Source organism: Ambystoma mexicanum, chromosome 10 (genome assembly GCF_040938575.1).
Source record: "Ambystoma mexicanum isolate Mex_15411 chromosome 10, UKY_AmexF1_1, whole genome shotgun sequence".
NCBI classification, from domain to species: domain Eukaryota; kingdom Metazoa; phylum Chordata; class Amphibia; order Caudata; family Ambystomatidae; genus Ambystoma; species Ambystoma mexicanum.
The window spans coordinates 222,568,553-222,592,701 of NC_090932.1; the positions used below are offsets into that span (position 1 = coordinate 222,568,553).

The 24,149-nt window shown below is 45.0% G+C and overlaps 2 protein-coding genes across 4 annotated transcripts in view; one reads left to right on the plus strand and one right to left on the minus strand.

Moving 5' to 3' along the window:
* The window catches only part of XPO7 (exportin 7), a 1,985,528-nt gene that overhangs the window by 47,344 nt on the left and 1,914,035 nt on the right, over nucleotides 1–24,149 (plus strand). The window lies entirely within an intron of this gene.
* Nucleotides 18,333–24,149, minus strand: part of LOC138491291 (uncharacterized) — a 71,799-nt gene continuing 65,982 nt past the window's right edge. Inside the window, exon 2 of the mRNA XM_069617722.1 lies at nucleotides 18,333–22,685. Coding sequence (XP_069473823.1) covers nucleotides 20,212–22,677 — 2,466 coding nt within the window. The 5' untranslated portion in view covers nucleotides 22,678–22,685 and the 3' untranslated portion in view covers nucleotides 18,333–20,211. The remainder of the gene's footprint in view (nucleotides 22,686–24,149) is intronic.

Below are 24,149 nucleotides of genomic sequence, written 5' to 3' on the forward strand. Positions count from 1 at the left end.
ATTGTCTAAAACACCTATACAACACCACAATACTACGAAACTAGCAGTGATCCCAATCATAAATGTTAAATGGGCACAGCCTGACCCTTATACCCCCTATGCTTCTTTTGGCAACGTGGGCCCAAGTACAGGCTGTGCTCTTCAGGAGGGGTGTGAGCTGATCACACGGCAACCCCAGCAGTGTTGGGAAATGGGTCCAAAATAATAGCATGTCATCCTAATTGTAGAAAAATAGGAACTTTAATAAAACAGTCAGTCCAATCAACTAATTAAAAGCACCCACCACCAGTAGCAATGTTAATGATCTGCTCAAAAAGGAAAGAAGGGGTGCTTATTTCACTGGTTTCTTAAAGTGGACCAAGGGGATAGGGCCTCTTCAAATTACCATAGTTCTGGTTGCTTGTCGGCATCGATGCAGGCTTCTAGGTGATTTTACTGCAATCGGGCCGTTGTCGAGTTGTAATTGTGTGGTCCCACTGGTGAGTTAGTGTTGAGTTGTTTCGATGTGCTGGTTCCTGTTGGGTTGAGTCCATATCTTCGAACAATTCGAGGCAGTGGTCGAATCGGTAGTCAATCCTTCTACAGGGTCGAGTCATTCAAGACAGGCCAGTCAATGGCCTCAATCAGTTAAAGTTGATGTTCAGGTCACTTGCTTCCATATTGTCGGCGATTGGGTAGAGACTAGGCAGTACACACTTCAATGATTTGAGCCTGCGTATGGGCTGCTCAAACTGCACGTAAGCAGCTCAAAGATGCGTAGAATTATGGTGTTATGTTAATGGATTTATACTGTGCATCAATGCCATTGCATAGTCGCGTGGCAGATCTGAAAAGAGAGGAATGGGTGTTTTTATTTTAGATGGATCAAGGGGAGAGTGCATAAGTGCGTTAGCTGCTGTGTTGCTAGTCAATTAAAGAAATTGTCGCAGTATGTGGGTTTGCTGCTAAGTGATATTGGTTGCTGGGCGTGTGGGCCCATGAGTCCGTATGCGAGGCATTGTGTGACTGGCAAAGGGGAGCATTGACCATGTGTGATGGTGAGAGTTATGGGAGGAGGTGTTGAGTTTTGCTGTTTGGTGCCAGTGTGGGGGTTGTTGTGGTTGCCATGTGTGAGTGGTGTAGTTGGTAGGTGTGGTGTGTCTGCAGAAGTATGGAGAGGTTTAGGGTTAGTGGAGGCGAAGAGGGTGATCCTCGTACCAGAGTGTAGGGATGAATCATTATTGCGCAGGTTGTTAAATTGAATCCCACTGTACCGAGATTATAGATGTTAGAGAGTCTCTTTCACTGGTAGGCCAATCTGCCTAGATCACATTGCCCAGAAATCCCGAGGCAAGATCCGATCATTTTTTCTTTCAGGAATTTCTGCTCCTTGTCAGTGAATTGCATTTGTGAGCAATGCAGAGTGTTCAAATGGATCCTTTTCTTGACTGGGAGCCAGTGTAGGGTTTTTGGTGCTGGTGTGACGTGGTCTCTTGCTGAGTATCAGAATGAGTTTTGTTTCTATGTGCTGGATCTTTTGGATTTCTTTTTGGTGAGGTAGCCTGCATTCCTAAGTAGATACTGTTGGCATAGTCTATTCTTTTCATGACGAGAGAGGTGATGGCAAGAGTTCTGTGTGGAAAGGTGATAAAGGGTAATGACCGCTTGTTACGTATGTAGGTGGAAGAAGCATCTCTTCACTACTGCGTTCACTTCAGGTTCCAATATAAGGTCATAGTCCTTCAAAATTCAGAGATTTCTAACTACTTTCGATGTTGGTTCCCATTTTAGAACGCTATGGTATGGTATGGTATATGTGGTTGTATAAAGAGGCTGTTGGGCATGATCCTGGTTTCAGTTTTGTACTGGTTATATTTAAGGCTGTTGTTGCTCATCCACACATTGATTTTGTGAGAGGCAGTTAACAAGGATTTGGTCTATGTACGTACTCTCTGGAATCTATTGTGTAGATGATTATCACCTGCTTAGTTGTAGCATGTGAGCCCATGTCCCTTGATGAGTTTCATGAATGCGGCCATGCAACTTTTGAAGAGTAGTGGTGATTGGAACAAACCGTGTGCAACCTTGCAGGTGAGTGTGATGAAGGGTAGTAGCCAGGTGGTTTATATTCTTTCTGTCAGGAAGGATTTCATCTGCAGTAATACAATGTTGCTTATCCCTGCTTCTTGTAGTCTTTTGATGAGGCTAACATTGTTGTCTGTGTCAAAAGCTGCTCAAAAAGTGGAAGTTATGATGCAGTATGAGTTCATTTTTAGGTAGTCTCAGATGAAGAGCAGTGCAGATTTCAGTTCCTCTCATAGGCCTGGAGATTACCTGTGCCTGGTCCAGTAGGTGATTGGTGTCCACGTGTGTCCGGATTTGTCCATATTCCTAAATTTCTAGCAGTTTATGTGCGTAAGAGACGTTTAATAGAGGCCACTGATTGGTGGTGTTTTCTGTGTTTCCTGAGGGACCTCTGAGAAGTGGTTTATTGCAGAAAGCTTTGAAACGTTTAGGTATGGTTCCTGGTTCCATTGAATGGTTCATGGGGTTGCGAAAATATTTTGCCAGTGTCTGCTGAGGTTGTTCTTGCAGATGTCTCGTGTGCAAGGGTCTACTGGCAAGCCGACTTTGCTTTATTTCACTTGCTTAGTTTGTCTTCTGTTGATAGGTGTGAAGTAGTTCAGTATTGTGGTTGTCTCTGGGGATGGGTCTTTGATGATATTCTTGCTTATGTCCTTGGGCATAGTGTTCATGACTAGTTGGATGTTTGACTTTAAAAGCAAAGTGGTTTGCAAGGTCAACACCAAATTTCTGCGAATGAGCGGGGACGTTCTTGCAAGTTGCTGGGTTTCTTGTCTCAATGATGTTGAGCATCTTTCTCACCATTGCTTTCTTTTGAGACGTGTTTAGCATAGTGTAGTTTCTTTGCTTTTAGGATTTCTGCCTTACAGAAGCGTATCTGTTTTTGGTATACAATTCTGTCCTGTTGGTTGTAATGTTTTCTTTAAGCTTGTTTCCTATTTTGTTTTCTTCAGGCTTTGAGGTGGGGTGCAAGTCATCAGACAGCCATTTACTTTTGAGAGGGGGTGAATGTCTTTGGGTGCTACAGTATCTGGAACTTCTGTGATCCCTTTTTGGGTATGTGTTCTTTCTTCTGGTGGAAGTCTGTCCAGGAGAGCTTTTGGTGGTTTTGTGAATTCCAGTCAGGTGTTGAGGGACTTCCAGTTTCTTTTATCAATTGGTGTTCGATATATGTGGGTAGCGTGTACTCGCTTTGGAGCATGAATCATAAACGTTATCATAGTGTAGTCTCTCTCCAAAGAATGTGCATTGGGGCTGCAATTGCTTTTTTTTCTCCAGAAGATTGCAGCCAATGTGTGTTTGGCTGCATGGGATGCCCCTTCACCATATTTTGTAGGTGCACAGTGAGCAGTTGTGAGGTCAGTGATTTGGCAGAGCTGGTATTCTCTTAACACCAGATGTTGAAGACTACTAGTATGATCAGGCGGTCGTGTTCTGTTATGATGCTGTTTATGGTGTCTACACATTTCTCTGTGAAGGTCTGGTTGTATGTGGGTGATCTGTAGGAGAGTAGGAAGGATATATTGGTTTCATGGTCCAGAGCTAGGTAGAGGAAAAGTGATTCACAAATTGGAATCTTTAACAATGGTGCCGTTGTGATTCTTGGATAATCTCTGTATACTACTATGGACTTCCTGTTATTCTTTTGTGGTGGGCCTACATATGTTTGAAGTATTTTGGAAGGGATGTATGTGCAACTACATTACAATTATTCATTAGCTATGTTTCTGTGAGGAAAATCATGTTCTCCTCCTCCTCAGAGGAGTTTGGGTAACTCTGTGATATTCTTTGGCATTGACCAGATTGAAGTGAATCTTTTGGTTTTCTGGGGGTTCGTTTGTCCTTTAGGAGTTGTGTCGGTATGACTATTAGACATTGGTTCCTCTTGTCTTTTTGTCCAGTGATTGATTTTGGTGTGGATATTGGGTGTTGGGGTGTGGATATTCATTGCTTCCAGTTCTCCATTGTGGAGCTCGAGGTAGGTTGTGTAGGGTTGAATGTTCAGAGGTGCTGTGAGTTGTTAACTTGGAATTCTGTTGTCTTGCCACTCCCTAGTCACGAAAGGTGTGCTCATGTGGGTTGGTTCTTTTCTAGTTCTTTGATCCTTACTTCGTCCATCAGTTTGCTGCTTCTTTCCCTGTATGGTTACAATGTATTTGAATGGTTGGTTGTGTGGATTTGTAGGTGGATAGGTGTACGAAACACCAATTTTTTTGGTTGAGATGTTTGAAAATGGACTCTTGTTTGAAGAGGTTTTGTGGCAAAGTTTCCCTGACTGTTTAGGTCAGGGATCAAAATTGAGGGGAGGTGGGAGCTATTTCGCTCCTGCTTGCAGCCAAGAGCCTGGTTAGCTCAATGCCAACAGCAACCAGGTGCTACATTTGTCTACCCAGGCCAACTAATGGCAAACAAATACACCTATGTGAAGTTAACTGTGTGTTTGGGACAATTTATAAATACACATTAGTACACATCTGCACAAGATTTAAAGCAAAAGGGGTCATAAATAATGGACAGAATGTTGCGTTTGCATGTTATGTGAAAGTTGGATTTGCGGAATGCTATGCACAAGCTCCTCATTGGTTGCTCCTGGTCATTGGCGAATGCTGAATACCTAGGAGATGTTTTTAGCTCCTGTTATACAATCTTAATTTCGAGCCCTGTAGATTCCAAGAAGTGGTTGCGTTGTTTAGCTTTCTTCGCTGTTGTTTGCATCATTATGATTAATTCTTGTCTTGCAGTCTTTCTGTGATGAGAGGCATTTCACATTAGTTGACTCTGAATGTCAGTTAGGGGATTGGTCAAGACTCTGTTGAGCACAACTCCTTGAGACTCTGGTTGTGTGATAGTGTTGGCCACTGATCCATGGCATTTAACGCCCAGTAATCGATACATGTCCTCAAATCTCCCTTTTTCTTAGGGACAAAAAAGAGGGGTGCTGATGCCGGTGATTTGGAAGGCCGAATGAAACCATTGGCAACTGCATTTTCTAAGTATGCTTTTAGAACTTTGTCTTCTTGCACAGTCAAGGAATATATGCGACCACTGGGGATCTTTGTCAATAGTGCAATCATATGGCTGGTGCGGAGGAAATTGTCTGTCTTTTTCTTGTCAGACATCCAAATACTGGTGATATCCATGACGAATGATGGATCTGAATTCTTTGTCACAGCTCCTATGGTGGGAAGAGAAGCAAGAATCACCTTACAGGGCGTCGTGGATGCCAGGATTTCAACTTCAAAACAATGTGAAGAGCAGTGATCTGATATAAAACACCTTGTTTCTCCCAGTAAATATCATGGTTAAGTGGCTGTAACCAAGGAATTCCTAGTATTTTATATTGAGTGGCTGCTGTTAAGTCGAATTAAGTCAAATTATATAGTTTCTTGGTGTCAGTTTGCTGTAGTCATACTAGGCTGTTGTGTTTGTTCAGTGACTAGTCCAGAAACCAGGGCAGTGACATCTACAGCCTTCATTGTTTCTGGACATTCCTTGGTTACTAAAGGGAACCTATACTGTCGAGCATATTGTATGTGCATGTAATTGCCCATGGCCCCTAAATCAATGACGGCATGGGATTTAATGATATTATTGCTAGGATCACAGAAAGATACAGTTGAGGCGGAAATGCAGGCGTCCATAGGACACCTACTCGACTGAGGTACTCCATCTAAGGTCGAGTTTTGGAGTTTCCCGCTTTCATGTTGGGTCTCTTGGAACAATTACAGAGAGAATGATCAGCAGCTCCACAATATAGGCATATTGTCCTTCCTGTATTCCCTCTCGGTGTTGGATATAAGAACTCTAATAGAACATATCTGCATGGGTTCACGATCTGTACTAATAAAAGTAGTGGACGTCTCTGACTTGCTGAGCATTACTGGGGACACCTTTTCTCACCCTTTCACTCCACCCTGCAAGCATCTAGCTGGAGAACCATGTCCACCAATTCAAGGAAACTCGCTGGAACAACGGGGACCATGGCTAATATGTCTGTAAACTCGTCGGACAGACATTTGTAAAACAAGGCGTCCCTCTTATCCTCCGGCCAATTGGTCTCAGCCAGTTGAAACAAGTCAGATAGCTTAATGTGGGTGTATTACCTTGTCTGAGTTCCAGAAACTCTAAATCTGTAGCGGAATCTTGTACAGAGTATCAAAAACGTGATTCATAGCTGTGTTCAGAGCATCAAAATTGTAGAGAACAGGGCTATAAGCCTCTAAAAGGGGATTAGCCCATGTGGCAGCTGTGCCACCCAGATCGGACAACGTAAAATCTTTCCGGCGGTCTAAAGGGAACAGAGCAGGTAAAACTACGGGAACTGGTTTTGATCTAGAAGTGGAAGGACCGGGTGTTGCAACAGTGACAGCACCATTGCCAAATTCCTCATCCTGTGCTAAGAAATGCGCCATGCTTTGTATCGCATCAATACATTGATGCATGGATTGATGCATGAGCAGAAGACATATTGTTACGTAGTTCAGTAACTAAATGAGCTAGGGCGGATATAAACTCATCCGTCCTATCCATGATGGTATATGAGGCTTCCTATTCTGTCAGGGATTGAGACGGAATCTGATGATGATCTGATCTAGAAACTGTCAGGGTCACCTCTAGGAGGGCCACCTTCCTTACGAAATATAGCTTCACCCTGTATTGACGAAGGTGGCCCTATGGTTCGGGTTTGTACGAAAGAGCCAGAAAGTAAACCGCCATGGAACGCCGGGCTGGGAAAAGAAAGGAACAATATTAGTACCGTATTGGTATAATCAGAATGAACAACCTTATGATGCAGAGACCCAGACTAAACTGGATTTTACAATGCTCATTGTTCAAAAGGATGTAAACCGGTTGGTGAGTACCAGTTTCTAAGTGTGTACATCTGTAGAAGGAACAGCGCATGAGTTGACCAACTATCAAGTAGCGCTGAACTTAGTGACAAGGTAGATAATGGGAATGCATACATTCTCACCTATTGCTATTGTTGAAAACCTTTTGGCTGTAGGAGTGAATAGTTGTAGAGTACAGCAAATGTGTGGGGGGGGGGAACCAAGAACAAGGATCCAGTAGAACTGTAGACAACAAAGGTGAAGGTTAGTAGGGAAGTGCACCTACACTGAACAAAACGAGGGTGCTCTGAGATAGGAAGGGGCAATGGGATAGGGAATGTTGTGTGGGTTTCTGGACCATATCGTAAAGCAGGTGTGGGAATGTTAATAAAAAGGCACTTCGCTTCCAAATGTTGCAGACATAAAGAGGCTTTTGATGGTTGTTTCCTAGCTTTCTGGTGGGGGGGACGGGACTTGATGCCGTGGAGGTAACATTCTATGTACTGTACCCACCTAACCGCCATCAATACCAGTTCTGAGACAACTCTTTTAACCTGCTGGAGGGGTGGAAGAGAGGTCTAACAATTTGTTTTAGGTAACTTGAATTCACTGACGGATCCTGAGAAAGACTGGTTCTCATTGCGGGAGAGGGTGGTACGACCTGCTAATGTTTCGGGAAGGACATTGGGGGAGATCTCCTTTCTAGATATCTGGCTGACACACTTGGGGCTCTCCACCCAGACCTCAAGGTGTACATGTTCTACTCAGCACAACGCCAGACCTACACGTGACTTGATTATGTATCTGTAGACCGATCGCATGTGACACTGGGGTCAGATATTAAGAGTGGTGGTGTGGATTGACCACGATATGGCCACAACTGTTTTTGATCTGGCTTATCAGCTCGTACAAACGTTGAAAATGCAACAACACCTTGTTTCGGGATAAAGTATTCCGAGATAGATTTCAAGATGAAGTACAGCATTTCTTTGAAATGAATGACAAGTCTGTAGGCATGTGGTCTGGGAGGCAGCGAACGCCACCTTCCGAGCTCTGTTAATCTCGACGGGTTCACCTAAGAAAAGGGTCGGGTGCTTTGGGACCTACAACTAAGGCAATAAATACGGGCCCAGGATGATGGCGTGCGGCATGGGCAATTGGATCAGGAGGTGGGGGCAGAAAGCTATAGCCAAATTGCGATGTGAGCTGCATGACCTCTGGAGGGGGATCAGCAGTATGCCGAAGCAACATTTTCTTTTTGAAAAAGGCGACAAGTCCCTTTCTCTTGGAGGCGAGGCTTTGCAAGCAGAGCGGAAAGGTCATTAAACGAGCTCAGGGGATCCTCTGGGTGAGAGATTGATGTCCCCAGAAAGGTATTGTGTTGCGACTTGCTTCCTATTATGCTTCGTTGTATATCAGTGAAGCAAGCTCCTTTACTCTCGCCATTGAGGAATACCTTAGGGACATTCAGCTTCCTACTTTGGTCACTGCCGACCTGACTTCACTAAATGCCTTGATTGACCCCCAATTGCCAAACTGAAGAGTGGTTCGTCTCTGTGGCCAGATGGCTATAGAACTGCTTTTTACAAACAGTTTGGCGCCCTGTTGGTCCCTTTCCTTACTGCTCTCTTTAATGATATAATGGACAGGGAATTGCCCTGAATCCCCCAGTATGCCGGCTTATCCATACAGTGGCTTCTCTCTTTGGCATTTGCCTCCCTCCAGCATTCGCCTCTGGGCAATAGCCAGTTCTACTGTGTAGCGTGGCTTCGCCACTTGCCGACATACTGACGTTGGAGCCTCGCCTCTGCATGGGGATTCTCCTCCTCCACTCAAGGGTTGTTAGCCCTTTATTCTTGTTCCCGTAAAGTGAGGCCCAACTTTCCCAAACCCCTACCCATAGTTTTGCTTGGTGAGCTCACCTCCCTAACATGCAAGGTGTGGCACCCCCTAGGGAATAAGGGACAAAATATCCAGATTCATCACACAACTGAACAACAAAGTCCATGAACAGAAATCCCCACTGCCTTCACGACACTTTGAACCTCACGTAGTGCATGAAAGACCCAATGCACAGGGCAGCCAATATGCTCTACCTCTTCATCGCTCTGTCCACCCTCTGTAACATCTCTTCAATCCCGCTCCACTGGTCCGACTACCTGGAAATCCCCTTTTGACTTTAGTCACCCTTGGCACCCCAGCAAACAAGCCTTCAGATCATTCACAAGCTTCCCTGAGAACGCTCTCACGAATGATCTCGCTAACTTCCACCTTACACGGGCCAGTCTACCTCGGACGTACCAGGCCTGGGACTTGCTTTTCCAAGAACTCCACATAAACCACTACTCTCCGGTGAAACAACGCACCCTCTGGCCTAAATCTTCGGCAGCCTGGTACACTCTAGAACTCAACCTCAACAAAAGAACCATCAAAAAACAAAAAAGAAATGGCGAAAATCCAGCAGGCCACCTGACCGTGCCCTGCTCAAGGAAGTCTGTGCTACACACAGACTACTGATCACCACTGCTAAGTCCAATGTCTACCAGAATACCATAGTCCACCCCATCAACTAAAGCGGAGCCCTCTTCAAGGACATCGAGCATTACATCAACCTTGTCCCAACCCACCCGGACAGCGCTCCATCTAAAAAGCCAATGCCATCAACTTTCTTCATCAACAAGATCAGCATGATCTGTCAGCACATAGACACCAACTCCACAACTGACAGCACACCACACATCCCATCTTGCAAAACCACCAGTACCTGGACAATTTCCAAGACGCTTCCCATGGAACATCTGACTGCCACCTTAGCATCCCTTAAGGCCACATCGTAAGTGGGCGACATCATATTTACCTCCATACTCCAGACCCTTTTGGCTGATGCACTACTCCCTCACCTGACAGCTATCAATAACTCCCTCACTCAAGGCACTTTCCTCTGGACTCTTAAGACGTGACAAATCCTCCTTCTCAAGAAACTAACACTGGATACGAACTACCTCGTCAACTCGCGCCCCGTCACCTATCTTCCCTTCGTAGGTAAGATACTTGATTAAGCAACCTCCTCCAACACATTGACGCCAAAGAAGCTCCTTATGTCATACTAATATGGATTCAGATGTACAACCGGCTACCTTCAAGGTGATTAACAATGCCATTCGCAGACTGCCATGATGATGCTCATCCTTACTTCCTGATTCTCCTTGGCCTCTCAGCCATGTTTGACACAGTAGACAACCAGCCGCCAACATTCTACATTCCTGCATGGGGATTTGGGCGTCTGTCCTCAGCTGGTTCAATTCCTACCTCGCGGGCCGCCACCAATTCATCCAAATGGATTCCTCCAGATCACCAACTCTGTCCATCACCATTAGACTAGCACAAGGATCCATCCTTTCCCCTTATATTGTCAAACATTTACATGGAACTGCTCAGAATGTTCCTGAATCCACAGAACATCCACCAATGGGCAGTTGGCAGGCAGCTATCCCTCAAAATCACCTCCATAGAAGACTTCTACAGGCTATGTGACTGCCTCACATTGATCCAGACCTGGACATCCAGTACTTACCTGAAGCTTAACACTCCAAGATCAAATTCCTACTGCTGATTAACACCACTGAACATTGTAACATCCTGTCCTGACTCTATGTACCTTGAGGGATTCACTCCACAGCTGACCACCTACACAAAGTGCCTTTTTGTTCTGCTGCAACAGACACCTCTCCTTCAAGGCGCACATAGCAAGGCAGACACGCATGGAAAAATAAAGCTATTCATCTCAGCAAACCACTTCAGATCTGCTGTCAAAGCTTTGGTTCTCTCCTAGCTGGTTGATGGCAATGGCCACCTGTAAGGCCTTACAGGACCACCCTAGCTCTCCTGATATGTGTCCTGCATTTTGCTGCATGGCTCATTAAAGGCCTCTGCAAATCTGATCACATCACCACAACTATCCTCAAACTGCACTGGCTTCTGCTTCAAGCACGTAGCACTATCAAATCCTGCAGCATCATCTACAAGACCACCGCCTTTCCAGAAGCTCAGCATCGCCAGTGGCCTGCGATCCACCAGAAGCCAGGACATGCAGACCTGAAATCCACTGGTGCAGGAAGGAAAGAACCAGAGGGCGGGCCTTCTTTGCCTACTCCCCAAGTCTCAGGAACCTCATCCTCATTAACTACAGACTAATCCCCTCTTGTCTACATTTCGGGAAAGAGCTCAAGATCCTTCTCATCGAGGAATGGCTCCTCCTTAACACCTAGGTCCACACTACACCTGAGTGTGCAGTATGCTTTTCTTCCCACGGTTACTTGTGTAACCCTTGCAGCCCTTACCCCCCACCTGTTACCCCCCCCCCTTGCCCCCTGTATTGCTCCATTGTGATTGGTTACCCTCACTGTGTCCACCCCATGACTTGTAAAGCGCTCCGTTGCTTCCTGAATCTTTGTCTGCACTCAGTAAATACGCTAATAATATAATAATAATAATGAAAATGAGTTGGGAGTCAAAAGGAGCTCTGAATAGAGTTTACCTACGAGGCTCTTCTAATATACAAGCTGGAGATCACTCCCAGTTTTTTTCGATCTGACAGGTCACCAGTCTGCTTTAGACAAACCATATCCATGCTTCAATTTCAGGGGATGACAGAGGCATCTTTATTTGTTGTCTTGTATGCCAAAGAAAACAGCAACCTGCACTCAACAGGATCTGACGGCGCTAACCTGACCCACCCTTTAGACCCATTATTTTTATTGGTTGCTGGTCACCTGACCGAATTGAAACATAGGCAAAATTAAGCTATATGTCATCTTCCTTGATTTGAAAACGGAGTTCGATTCTGTCCCCAGGAAAACTTTGTGGCAGGTTTGAGAAAATAGGAATGTGCCACAGCCACTCATTGAGGCAATTAAATTACTTCATGTTAAAACTCTACCGTCAGCCTGTTATGGGACAGATGGGGAACTAACCAAATCCTTTGAGGTAACTGGAGGTGTCTGGCAAGAATGTATCCTGGCCCCACTCCTCTTCCTGCTTTACATCCAGGAAGTTGTGGATACCTTGGTGCTAGGTGCGTTGGATGCTCCTAGGATTGGTTCCAAGAGCTGGCCGCTTTATTCTTTGCCGAAGATGCAGCAATCCTTGCGACAACCCCAATGGGTGCTTCAGTAGCGCTTAATATCTTTTTGGGGAAATGCAAGGCCCTCAGGCTGGAAGTGAACGTCAAGTAAACCAAGGTTATGGTCTTCAAGCCTCCCTCTACTAAATCCCATAAATATAGGGTAATGATCGAGGGCCGTGTTTTGGAGCAAGTTAGTCACGTTGATTACTTGGAGTTTAGGTTCAACAAATTAGGTGGCTGGACCGACCAACTGACCAAAGCCAAGGTTAATCTCTCAAAATATAGTGGGGGAATTTAATCGTACCTCCGTAGCCATGGTACCTGGGCACTCTCTCCGGCTATGGAGCTTTTTGACAAACTGGCCCTTCCAGCAGCGTCATACTGTGCAGAGATTTGAGGCTACGCTCCTACAAAAGGTTTACCTTCCATTGAGAATATATTTTTAAAGAAATGATGGCTGCTACCCAATAAATGCACCCTCTTCCTTGCTCCATTTGGACTTCCAAACTTGGCCCATAGCTGATCAGATTGCCCTAAAACCTACGTTGTACTGGGTGCAGTTGTGGTTGTCCCCTAGTCTATCCCCATATTGGGGTGCACTAAGCAATTTCCTCAAGTTGGATGGTGCCGCTAACTGTGGGTGGGTCCGGCATGTGATGACTACAATGTGCAATGTGAAAACTACATTAATGGGGCTGAATGTGGGATCACTTTGGCTCGCCCCCTTGGAATGTCATTCTGCCTCTAAAATACCCCTGAAAGCGAAATCTGTTGTTAGGGCAGAATTGGTGACCTTAGCTTGTGCCCTGAAGAATGGCCCAGCAACCTTGCACATTAACATGCTCGGGCGTTGTAAACACTTCCTGGATGAGATTCACCCTCTTTATGAGCGCTCACTTTATGCACGTTCCAGGGAAGGATTTTTGCCTAGGGCATGTTATACTCCATCCTGGTATGTTTCCAATATTGGAGTTTGTCCCCTTTGTGGTATTGCAGATTAATCTTTACTGCAATTTACGCTAATATGTCCTGTTTTATTGCCCCTGAGGCGAAGGTACAAGAGGCCGATTTTGTTGATGATGCATATAAACTATATACGCAAAGCTATGCTGCTTTTCTCCTGCTCCTTGGATTAGAAGGTTATCTACTCCATAGCTAGATATATCCATTGTGCCAGGCTTTTTAGAAGTACACTGTTGGGCAGTGTGAGATGTATTTATTCCCTCTTCTTGTATTAATCTGCTTTTGTTTTGTTGCTTGCTAATGATCAAACCGAATAAAGAATTTCAAAATGAAAACTACTACTAGGCTTTCATGTACACTTATCCCACCAAAACATTTAACTCAGTCTTATGCAGTCCTTCTTTAGTGTCTACTTTTGGCTGTAACTTCTTATGGCCGTTTCCGGTATGCTGAAGGACATTGGGCTTCCACCCAATGAAGACTTTCTGTAGCTCGTGAGATCTGTTTTTTTTCCACCACAAGGGTGCCTTTGTCCATGGCAGCGTAACCCTGTTTGGTCAGCACTTTCAGTTCTTGTAGAGTACATGCTCAAACTAGTCCACAAAAGTACTGGAAAATCCAAATGGGATTGGAAATAATTTTAAAGGTCTGCTAAAAGAGAAACCCTAAGGTGAATGAATAGATGGTGACTTGATAGGGGCGAGGCCAACTTTATTTAGTACACCTGCAATAAAAACGTTTTTTTAAAAAAAAAAAAATGACATCGATTGTTTTCCCCGTAATATGAAAGTGCCTGGAACTGTTATGGTAAAGAAGAAATGCTCATACCACTGAACAATAGAGAACAGTGAGCGAGTTTAAATCTTTTGCCTACAAGTGAGACAGATTTCATTTAAGGTGCTTTGGGTAATTTAGGATGTGCACACGTGGCTCTTCAAAGAGGTACCAGATTATGCTCGCTGGGTCCTGAAATTCCTCATGGTAGTGCACCCTTCTAACCTTTTTAATAATGCACCATTTTATTTCAAGATCTGTAAAGCTTCTGGAATTGTTTTGTAACTGAGCTTTGCACTGACAAGCGAGGCTGTAATACAGAGACCGACACACCTGTATTACATTTTTATAAAGTTCTAAAAATGCATGGTTCATTTTCTCTACAGGTAATTTACAGTGTTGTTGGAATTATCGGGGGATAATTTGTAAAAGTCACTAAGTTACAAATCCACTAGCGTTCCCGTTGGAGAAAATATCATGAGACAGTGGCTCCCTCATGTAATTTTCTTTAATTCTACTTAAGGATCTCTCGAGGTATATCTGTAGAACTGGCAAGCAATCTGTACTTTGCCTGGTCATCAGATTGCTGAATAGATTTTTCTGATGCCCTTCGTGGCAGAGCAATCCGGCTTCAAACAATGGAGGGGATAGCTTGTAAGTGATATACAGTTAAACTCAATAGTTCCCTACAGCATACACTACACTGGTAAACAAACATAGTTAATTTTAGAATTATACGTCAAGTAACTGGGTTGAACAGAACAAGTGATAGTGTATGCATAAAAATAACAAAGGATCATTGGGAGACCCTGCAACTCCTAAACTAACTCTATACCTGCTGCTTGGCGGTAGGCATATTTCATATATGGCTGGGCTGAAGGGAAAAGGTCAACTCTGTTCAACAGTAAAACACATTTACAGATTCATGTTGAGGATCCAAAATTGCGAATGCAGCAATAGTCCCATTATCCCTCACATCCTCCAGCATGGAGTACAGATAGGTTACTCACAGGTAGGCCATAGCATATGCATAGCGTGCAAGGGGAGAGAAAGGGCTTGCAATTCACAACCATGCCCAAAGGGCCACCGAAGTCAAAGTAAAATTAGACTTGCAATATCAGACCTGTTCGCCTCATTTCACTCCTAGAAATAAGTAGTTACAACATAGCCAGCAGTTATACAGAGTAGCACAATAGGTTTTAATTTGCAAGTGTCTAATGTGGTGCTTTAAAAATACATAGAAAAATAGGAGAACTTTCAAAAGACTACCAGTTCCAGGTCCGGGACCCAGCAGCATCAGTAAGAAAGGAAGCAAAGCGGGATTCAGGGAAATGTAATTCAATGGTGAAAAACAGTAGTTTTGCAGTCCCTACTCCTACCATAGCCAAGTGGACCCCTGATGGGGAAATTGGACTAATAACCTGTCAGCACTGGATTTAGGAGTATGTATTACCATTGTTAGTTTTGGAGGTCTTAGCTCAGGAATGATGGAGCAACCTGGTGAGTACAAAAGCTTCTTCCGCAGGTCGAGTCGCAGGATCCGGTAGCCCCAGACCAATGACTATCAAAAAGGCAGAATAATCAGCCTTCCCAGGAGGGTGACCCACCAGCCAGGAGCAAAGCAACAACAGAGAAACACACCAGGAAGATGTAGCAACCCGACCAAATGAATCTGGACACCTCAAAGGACAGAACTGAGCAGCCAGCTGGCAGGGAATGCTACTACGTTGGGGTCAACAATGTATACAACCCAAGACTGCCCAGATGAAGATCAGGTGTAGTTAGTGGTGTCCCTTGACCTTTCTGGACAACGGCGCGATCACCGTAGTATAAAGCTGGAAGGTGGAAGAAAAATTGCCCCAGTATTAGATATGTAGCCCATTCTTTGAGGTGGACCAGGATGGCTAGGAATGGCCCAGGAAGGACCGATGTCCAGCAGACAATATAGCAAGAGTAAGCTTAGTAGGTGACACACTAGCATATTGAAGAGACCTTTTTGAATAGCACAGAGAATTGTAAAATAATAGGATTAAATAGCAGATCAAACAAGTTAATTTTCTGTCATGATGAAGGCCCGAAATTAATAAACGTGAGAACGCAGGGGCAAGCGTATCTCAAGAGGCAGGCCGAAACGCATCTACTCGACCAAGATCCAACTAGTTGCCATCACTGACTAGTCTCTTTTTCCCGATAAGGACAATTCGTTATCTTTCCCACAACCTGACACAGAAATAAATTAACAAAATATTAAGAAATGAAAAATACATTCCGATTAGAATGAGGTCATGTCATATGCCATGAATTCTGCCTAATGTACTAGGTGTGTTGTGTGTGTATCCGATGTCTGTTCAAGAATTTGGGGAAAAATATTTTTTGAACATCTATGTACTGATGGTTTTTGGTATAAACAATACTAACCTCTACGCACAAAAATGAAGTCTCTGTTACGCTCACCTGGTATCCACGGGGACGCCCTTATGCCCTGGTTGCCGGATTCACCCTGGACGTTCCCAATTCTGGACCATGCCTTCTATGGCGGTCGGGCCTTGTTATGATGTCTGGCGTGCTCTCCGTCCTGCCTTCTGCGCAGGGGCGCATAGTTTTCTGCGGGTTGAAGTGACCGAGTTAACTTCACTGGCGCTAACCCATTCAAGTGTCTTTAAGGAGGTAAGTCTGGCTATAGCAGTCTTTAAATGTCCTTGCTTTCCTTTCTTGCTATTAATGTATTTTCTTGTTTGTTTCCCCTTAGGTGCACGGAGGTTCGGTGGGTGCGCTACTTGGATCAGGCTCCTGCAAGGATGATGGACTCAGGAGCGTATGCTGGATGGATGGATGGATGGATGGAAGGTTAAGCGCGAAGTGCGGCGCAGTAATGTCTTTTCTTGCTAACCTGTATTCTTTATTCCTTTTCAGGTCACGATGGTCTTTCTGGGCGTGTGCAGATTTCCGGAGCGGAACCAGTCAAGAAATGTCCAGCCAGGTGAGGATTTTGTGATTGCTGCCGTGAATAACCTGTTTAACGTTGTCCTCTTTCTCTCTCCCTCCAGGTGCTTCGTTCCGGTACGTGCGTGGTGTCCTGATGATGCTGCCAACTGGATGGAAGACCGCGAGCAGCAGGAATCGATGGAAGGAAGACCGCGAGCAGCAGGAATCGACGGATGGAAAGTTGCAGGTAAGCAGAGACTGCTAATGATGTTCTTTTCTCTCCTCTGCAGGTCCGCTATTCAAGGATCGCCGGGTGCTGGTCTCTGAACACGATGAGCGTCACGCTGCTGGCTTCAGAATAACGCGAAGCATGTTCTGTAGCTTGGGTGTGTTTTATATAGCCCTCTGTAAAGTAGTCCAGGTAAAGTAGTCCAGGCTACCACACCCTAAAGCACTGCACCGCACAGTCTGGTTCTTAGGAACTAGACTGTATGTGTGCCTCCATGTTGGCTGCAGGCCTTCACAGAAAAAGTAGTCCCTTCAAGGTAAAGTCCCAATCTGAACATGAACCTGGCGCCAAAGGCGCCAGGGCTGACTCCAGGAGAGTCTATGATGATAATGCAAGGCCCTTGGGGCCACAAATGAACCCCGAGTCCTGACCCTACCTGGCATGTGACCATGCCAGTGGGGTTCTGGGTCATGGGTCGTGACAGTCTCTGTTTTTTTAAGTGTATGTATTACTTTGTGAAATGTATGTGATTGGTTGTTAAAGAAGAGCAAGAATATTTTTTGATAAAAAAATAAATATATTTTTGGATCAAAATAAACTCTGGTGCTAAACTAAATGACTAATGCACATCGGGCGAATCTTGTGTGCTAAATAAGCAAATGAAAAAGGGAGGGGCAACCTGTTCTAGCTCCATATATATTGTGCAAAGAAACTTCCCATCTTAGAACGGGTCCCTGTTTTTGATTTTCGGGAGAAGTACCCATATATATCATATTTGCTATGTAATATGCCATTGGAAGTAAGGAAATAATTCATTTCCATAGAGACGAGCATCACTCCATTATCTCTCAACAGTCTAGCCAGTAAGCTTTCTCTCCAGAACACCCGTTCTGAAAATTGAATGACTGTCTGGATGTTAAATACTTTCTATGCCAATTTCTGGCTATTTGGAGTTCATGTCAACCAGGGAAATAATGTACCTATAACACTCTTTAGGAACTGCAGTTGACCCCACAAAATGTAGTTCTAACTCTTTCCAAGGCCCTCTCAAAACTCGACAGCTGAAGGTGCTGTTGTCTTGGCTTCAGGATTCTGTCAGTCAGTGCATATCTCACAATCCTTCACAAGTTAATCAACCCTTAAATCCATTCCCGCTGACCAATAGTTGGCCCTATGCACAACCTTAGTTTTCATCAATCCCATGTGTCCTTCCTGCACTAACCTTGGACATTTCTTGCTCACCCCAGCCATAGGAACCGACATCACAAACAGGCTTTTTCACCCCAATTTAATCTGCTCCCTTGTACACCTTTTAACTTCATTGAATGCTTCAACACCCACTTCACACCATCCACAATTCTTTTAGATCTTTGGTCAAAGATGCCCCTTGTGGTGTGCCTTAGGGGTGAAGGGAAGCGCCCCCAATTCAGCACGATCCTCCCCGCAATGAGAGACAATAAGGGACTCTCCCGTAGTGGGAATAAGACCAAGACAGAGTGCGGGTGAGCGTAAGTGGGATTTTATCCAAGGATAAGGCATGCAAAGAACTCTGCAACCTACGAGAGCGCTCTGCCTGACAATAGCAAAGACAGGCGTATTTCTAATACAAGAAACGTCATCAGCACCTAAACACTATAGGGGGCACAGGTCAATCGGGATTGGGTGGCATCGACTAACTATAGGTGTTGCTGCAGCGGGGTTGGTCCTGGCGGGACGACGTCACTGGTCAGCCTCGTGGGTTGGGTTGGGCCTGGCAGGCCGGCTTGAGGTCATCCGTGCGGTGTTGATGCGCTGGGGCAGCCTGTGACAATGACGAATACCTTTCCTGTCTCATTTGCCCTAGGCCATGCACACTGCAGTTATTCAGAAAATGACATTTAAGTTCTTTGATAAATTGCTTCAGCATCTTATCTTATAAAAATAAACACAACACATGAGGAATGCACCTTGTGAGAGGTCTGGTGGTCGTCGGTTGGGGTGAGATTTACCTGTGTCCTATTGACCGGTATTTTAGGTCGCGGGACGGGGCTCTGGGGCCTGGGCCGAATGATACATGTCTGTCTGCTGCGTTAGAAGTTATTATATAGATGGGTCTCTGTGTCTTGTCTCAATGATGGGGGTCGTCCTTACACGGGGTCAGGATTCTTGGGGGGGTTCGTGGGATTTATGAGAGGGTGCTGGTAGATCAGTGGGTTCAACCGTGGGTTTATTACCGTGCTGTAAATAACACAGGTGGCGGGCTGTGGCCTTGGTTGCGGCGCCGGGGCCTCTGACTCTCTGAAGTAACGCCAGCTTGGTTGGGGGAGGTGAGGGAGCGCGGCACAAGTCTTAGCTTTTTTATCTGGCAGGCTTGGTGGGGTGGGAGAGGGAATGGCCTTGCATATATCCACAAAGGTATTTTCCTCGTGCGTTGCTGATCAGTGAATGCAGAAGTTCTATACTGTTCTGCCTTATTTTGACGTTATTTAGACACACATATATATTTCAATTTCGTTACACATTTCTTTAATACAGTCGGTTCCAATACCTTTTCATTACCTAACATTATATTCACTACATTGTGTGCGTATTGTATGTACATTAGACGTTATACGAGGGATATCTAGGTTATGGCCTACAGAGATTGATGCTCGCCGCTTTGGGTGATTCAAAAACATATATGAGTTCAAGTTTCTACATACTATTGAAAAACACTTTTACAAAATAGAGGTTACACGTTTAGTCAACATCTTTCTCCGTGGTTATAGCAGCATTAGTCCAGACCTGGAGGGATATCATATAACGTTACATTTTTATGGTTTATTCATATTTTAAACAGAGGCAGTTCATTAATACCAATACTTGAATTATTTTCCACCTTCTTCAGATAGTGATGCTTCAGCTTTTTCCCCGTTACCCCGGCCTTGCGGTCCGGGTCATACGGGGTGCAATATCACATTGTTACTAATATAATGTTGCCGTGTTGGCATCTCGGGTTTAGCTCATCTCCGACTTTCTCATGGGAACGCGCTTGCAACGGATCTGCCAGGGCTGCTGAGGCGGCAGAGATGCATGAAAGGCCCTCCAAAGGTGGGGGCCTCGTTACAGTGTGCTGAACTCACACCATGTTTGCTGGGCAAGATGGCGTCTAGGCCTGACTCAATTTTTGGTAAATGCAAAGACGGGGTGCGTGTGGGCAATGTCGTCGGCGGGTGAACCCCCCTCCACCTGGGCCCGGGTGGCATGAGGGTGCGCCCAACGAGCCATGGCCCTCACCTGGGGAGGGAGCTGTAGGTGAGGGGGGCCTCGTGGCCATTCCTCCCCTACATTTCCCCCCTTTCGTTACTTAAAGTAACGAATTTCTTTAGCTCTTCCAATCTTCTACATTCTTGTTCCTCTAACACTGCACCATCCCATGCAGGGGTTCCTTTTATAGGCATCCATGCTCTGCACACTCCCCTTAAACTCTCACCTCTCCTAGCATACTCGTCTGGTGTACATGTTAAATATATACAGTCGCCAGTTTCTTCCAGATCTACCCAGACCTCCTCATACCATTCCAGTTCTACGTCTCGTGGTTCTTTGATAGTGGTGTGCCATAGTTTATCTACTATGTACTTATCACGGCACATAGGCACTAACTGGTACCTGGGGGTGTTGTCTGCTCCTGTCTGCACATGTACTTCTTGTGTTGCTTTAATTGTACCACCGGAGTTGCCCATTGTCACCATCATCATTGCACCGTTAGGAACTGCATTAGCACAACATCGGAGGCCCACCTGGCACAGGCAGAACATCACAAGGATGATCACCACTATTGGTATCAGGAACTTCATTGTCACTCCAAGCCATGAGGGAACCCAAGAGAAGATATTGTCGAACCACCAGCTATCCTCAGCTCCACCTTCCATTTTCATCTTCTCGCCCAGGTTATGTACTGCTTCAATAACGTGGGACAGGGACCCATTTTCTGCATCTTCGGAAGGTACGAACGTGCAGCACGCACTTCCTATTTTTCGGCAAACACCTCCGTCGATCGCTGTTAACAGGTCTAGAACATACCTGTTCTGCATGGTCATTAGTCGCAGAGCTCGTAGTTCCACCTTTATTATGTTGAACCCTTCTTCGGTGTCATTGGCCAACTGGATCAGTTCCCACCGTGTGATCTGGAGCCATTTTGCATTTGCTCTTGCTTGGACACTGGATACTAGCGAAGCAAAGAAGGTTTCCACGGAGCTGAACAGGCGATACTTGTCTGGGATCTGTGCCAATAAGTCAGATGATGCTTGTGATATGTAGTTCGAGGCTCGCTTGTTTCTTGAGAGCTCTTCTTCCTTCCCTCCGGAGGACAGGACATAAAGGTGCGCTTGTGTAGTTGGAGAAGCTGCATTCTGGTTCAAGCCTCCTTTCATCATGTTACTTCTGTCAATATGGCTTTCTGGAATCACCATTAGTGTTGAGTGCAAAGTGGCCATTGAGCAGCTACCACTCCATGATTGGGGAAGGTGCAGGTACGCCTTGTTTCCACATACCCAGTAGGTGTCCATTAGTGCTGCTGTCCCTTTTTTCATATCTGGGATGGTGAGAGTTTTGTTACAGTTCTTGTTCGTTCCCATTGCCATTTTTCCTTCTCCCTTGAAACATAGTTCGTTTTGTATTTCACTTTGTAGCTTGAAGGGTTTCTCCATCGCTGTTACCCATGTTAGTTTAGGGATGTGTTCTTTCCATATTGGCAAGCACGTTCTTTCCATCCACCGCAGCTTTTCCGGTTGGACACCCTTCAGTGCTTCTGCCTTGCACAGCACTTCTTCGTCTTTCCATTTGTTTTCGGAAAACAGTGTCCCTTGTATTGCAAAGAAAGGTTCTTTAAGGCAGACTACTCCAGACGCTTGCGAATAGCACGTTTTGTTGTTCTGTAGCATTCTGAAAGAGACATCGTGTGCTTGGAAAGTGTTCTTTATTCTACACAGCGTGAGATGAAGGAGACATTGGGCATCCACAATGGGCAATTCTCGTGGCAACAATACTTTAGGTGTGCCTGATGCATGGGGGATAAGTGAGCAGACATAACAGCTCTCATTGGTTGTTTGTTTGGCTGTTGTGCTCATATCTGCATACCATTTATTTGCTTGGTGTGGGTGTCGTGGGTCTTCCATTTTGTCTAACCCTAGTCCATAATACTCATCATACCCTTTCCCACCAGTCTCTCTTCTCCGCCTACTTTTCTCCCTTCTTCTGTACCTTCTCGTTATAGTAGGTGAAGAACCAGGCCCCCCTTCCTCCCTCCCACCCCCCTTTTCTAATTCTTCATATAGGGTCTTGTGTTCTGTCATCATAATCACTTTTCCATCCTCCTTAATAAACAAGAGATCGTTGTTTGAAATTGGGGCGGGAGGGATCGTGTGGTTGTTGTATGTTCCAGGTTGGGACATTGTGTCATTATTTACATTTTTGGTTCTCGATTGTGAGAGGACAGCAGTGGGTGGTGTAGTATAGTATCCCCACACAAAGTGTGATCCATCCCAGATCAAGAAATCACCTTCTTTGATACCTACAGTCGGAATTGTTTTCGTTCCAGGGGCAAGGGTGGTGTTGTTCCCCCCTCCCCCCTCGTTCATCTCGGTAGAGATGAACGCTATAATCCAGTGTAATACTAGACAAAACATTGAGATGAAAAACACGATAGCACACATTGATAAACCACATTCAAATGAATATGTTAATCTAGCCACTAACATTTCTCTAAATCTAACATATCTATTAGTTGCAGGCTGCCCATTCGATGCCATGATAAATCCTGTTTGAGACACAAGAGTTCATTAAATACAAACATGTAAGCCTTTCCACGTTGTAACGTTTCGGTGATAAAATATAGGGTTGGGTGAGGGAGGGGGTGTGTTGACAGACAAGGTAGCCTTTCAATCATCATTATTCGTACCTTACTATATATATATAAATAATAAGAAACATGACATTTTAAAAACAACAATAATAAAAACATCTCAAAGAGCACAGGAGGGGAAAAAAGAACCCCACGCAAAACTTTCAAAAATTGTAATAAAAAGAAAATTTACATATACATATGTAAATGTTTTAGTCCAGGACATTTGTTGCGCGCTAATTGTGCTCACTGTTCATCTCATAAAGCACAAAAAATTCCAATCATTCATTCCGCACAACTTCATCGTCCGCTGTTGCCTGTGCCTCGTCCTGCACCTCACTTTCCGCAGCGCTGTAAGCTTTACGTACGTCTGTCAAATGCACCCAATATCGCAGGCCCTTCACCTTTACTGCTGTAGGTGTGCAAAACACTACCTCATAGGGGCCATGGAAACGTGGTGCATTCCACCTCCGCACAAAACTTCTGACATATATAAGGTCACCAGGCATTAGTTGTAGTGGTTTTTCAGGCAATTTGTCTGGTTCAGTTGCGTTCCCCTCCTCTCTTGTAGAGGGGGGGGCTAGTTGCTTTGCAATTACGCGCGCTGCCCGTGTCAGTTTTCGCAGATATTCTGTGAACTCCTCCCCCAATATAGCTGCGCTTCTGTGTGCATCAGAACGCTCACGGAGAGGCGAATGCGCTGTATGCATTCTTCTTCCCGTGACGATCTCGTGCGGGGACAAATGGTGATCCTTACTTGGCTGGTTTCGTAGTTCAAACAAGGCCAAAGGCAGGCAGTACATCCAAGTCTTTTTAAGGGAAAAACAAAGTTTTGATAATCTGCTTTTTAACAGGCCATTTATCTTTTCCACGACGCCATTACTTTGAGGATGATAAATCGAACATAATTTGTGCTTTATTCCCAATAATGTAGTCACTTCTTTAAATAATTCATTAACAAAATGCGTCCCGTTATCTGAGCGAATAACGTCGCAAATTCCCCAGCGCGGAAACACTTCCCGCACTAGGAACTTCGCGGCGCCCTTCGCGTCAGGGCGGGCACATGGGCCTGCCTCCACCCACCTCGAAAATGGACATACAACCACAATCATGTATCGAGCCCCATTACACCTTTCTCCCATGTCTACATAATCAATGTGGAGCTCTCTGAATGGGCCACTTGGTTTTGGTATCGTACCCCTTAGTGTACGCAAGGTCATACCTGAGTTGTAAATTTGACATGTCGTGCATTCTAGGGCTAACCTTGTGACGTGTTCCTGGAGGCACGGTGCAAACCAATCTTCTTGTATCTCTGCCATTATGTGTTTCTTCGTGTTGTGTGCGGGAAAGTGTAGTTGTTGAAATGCTATTTCTAACAGC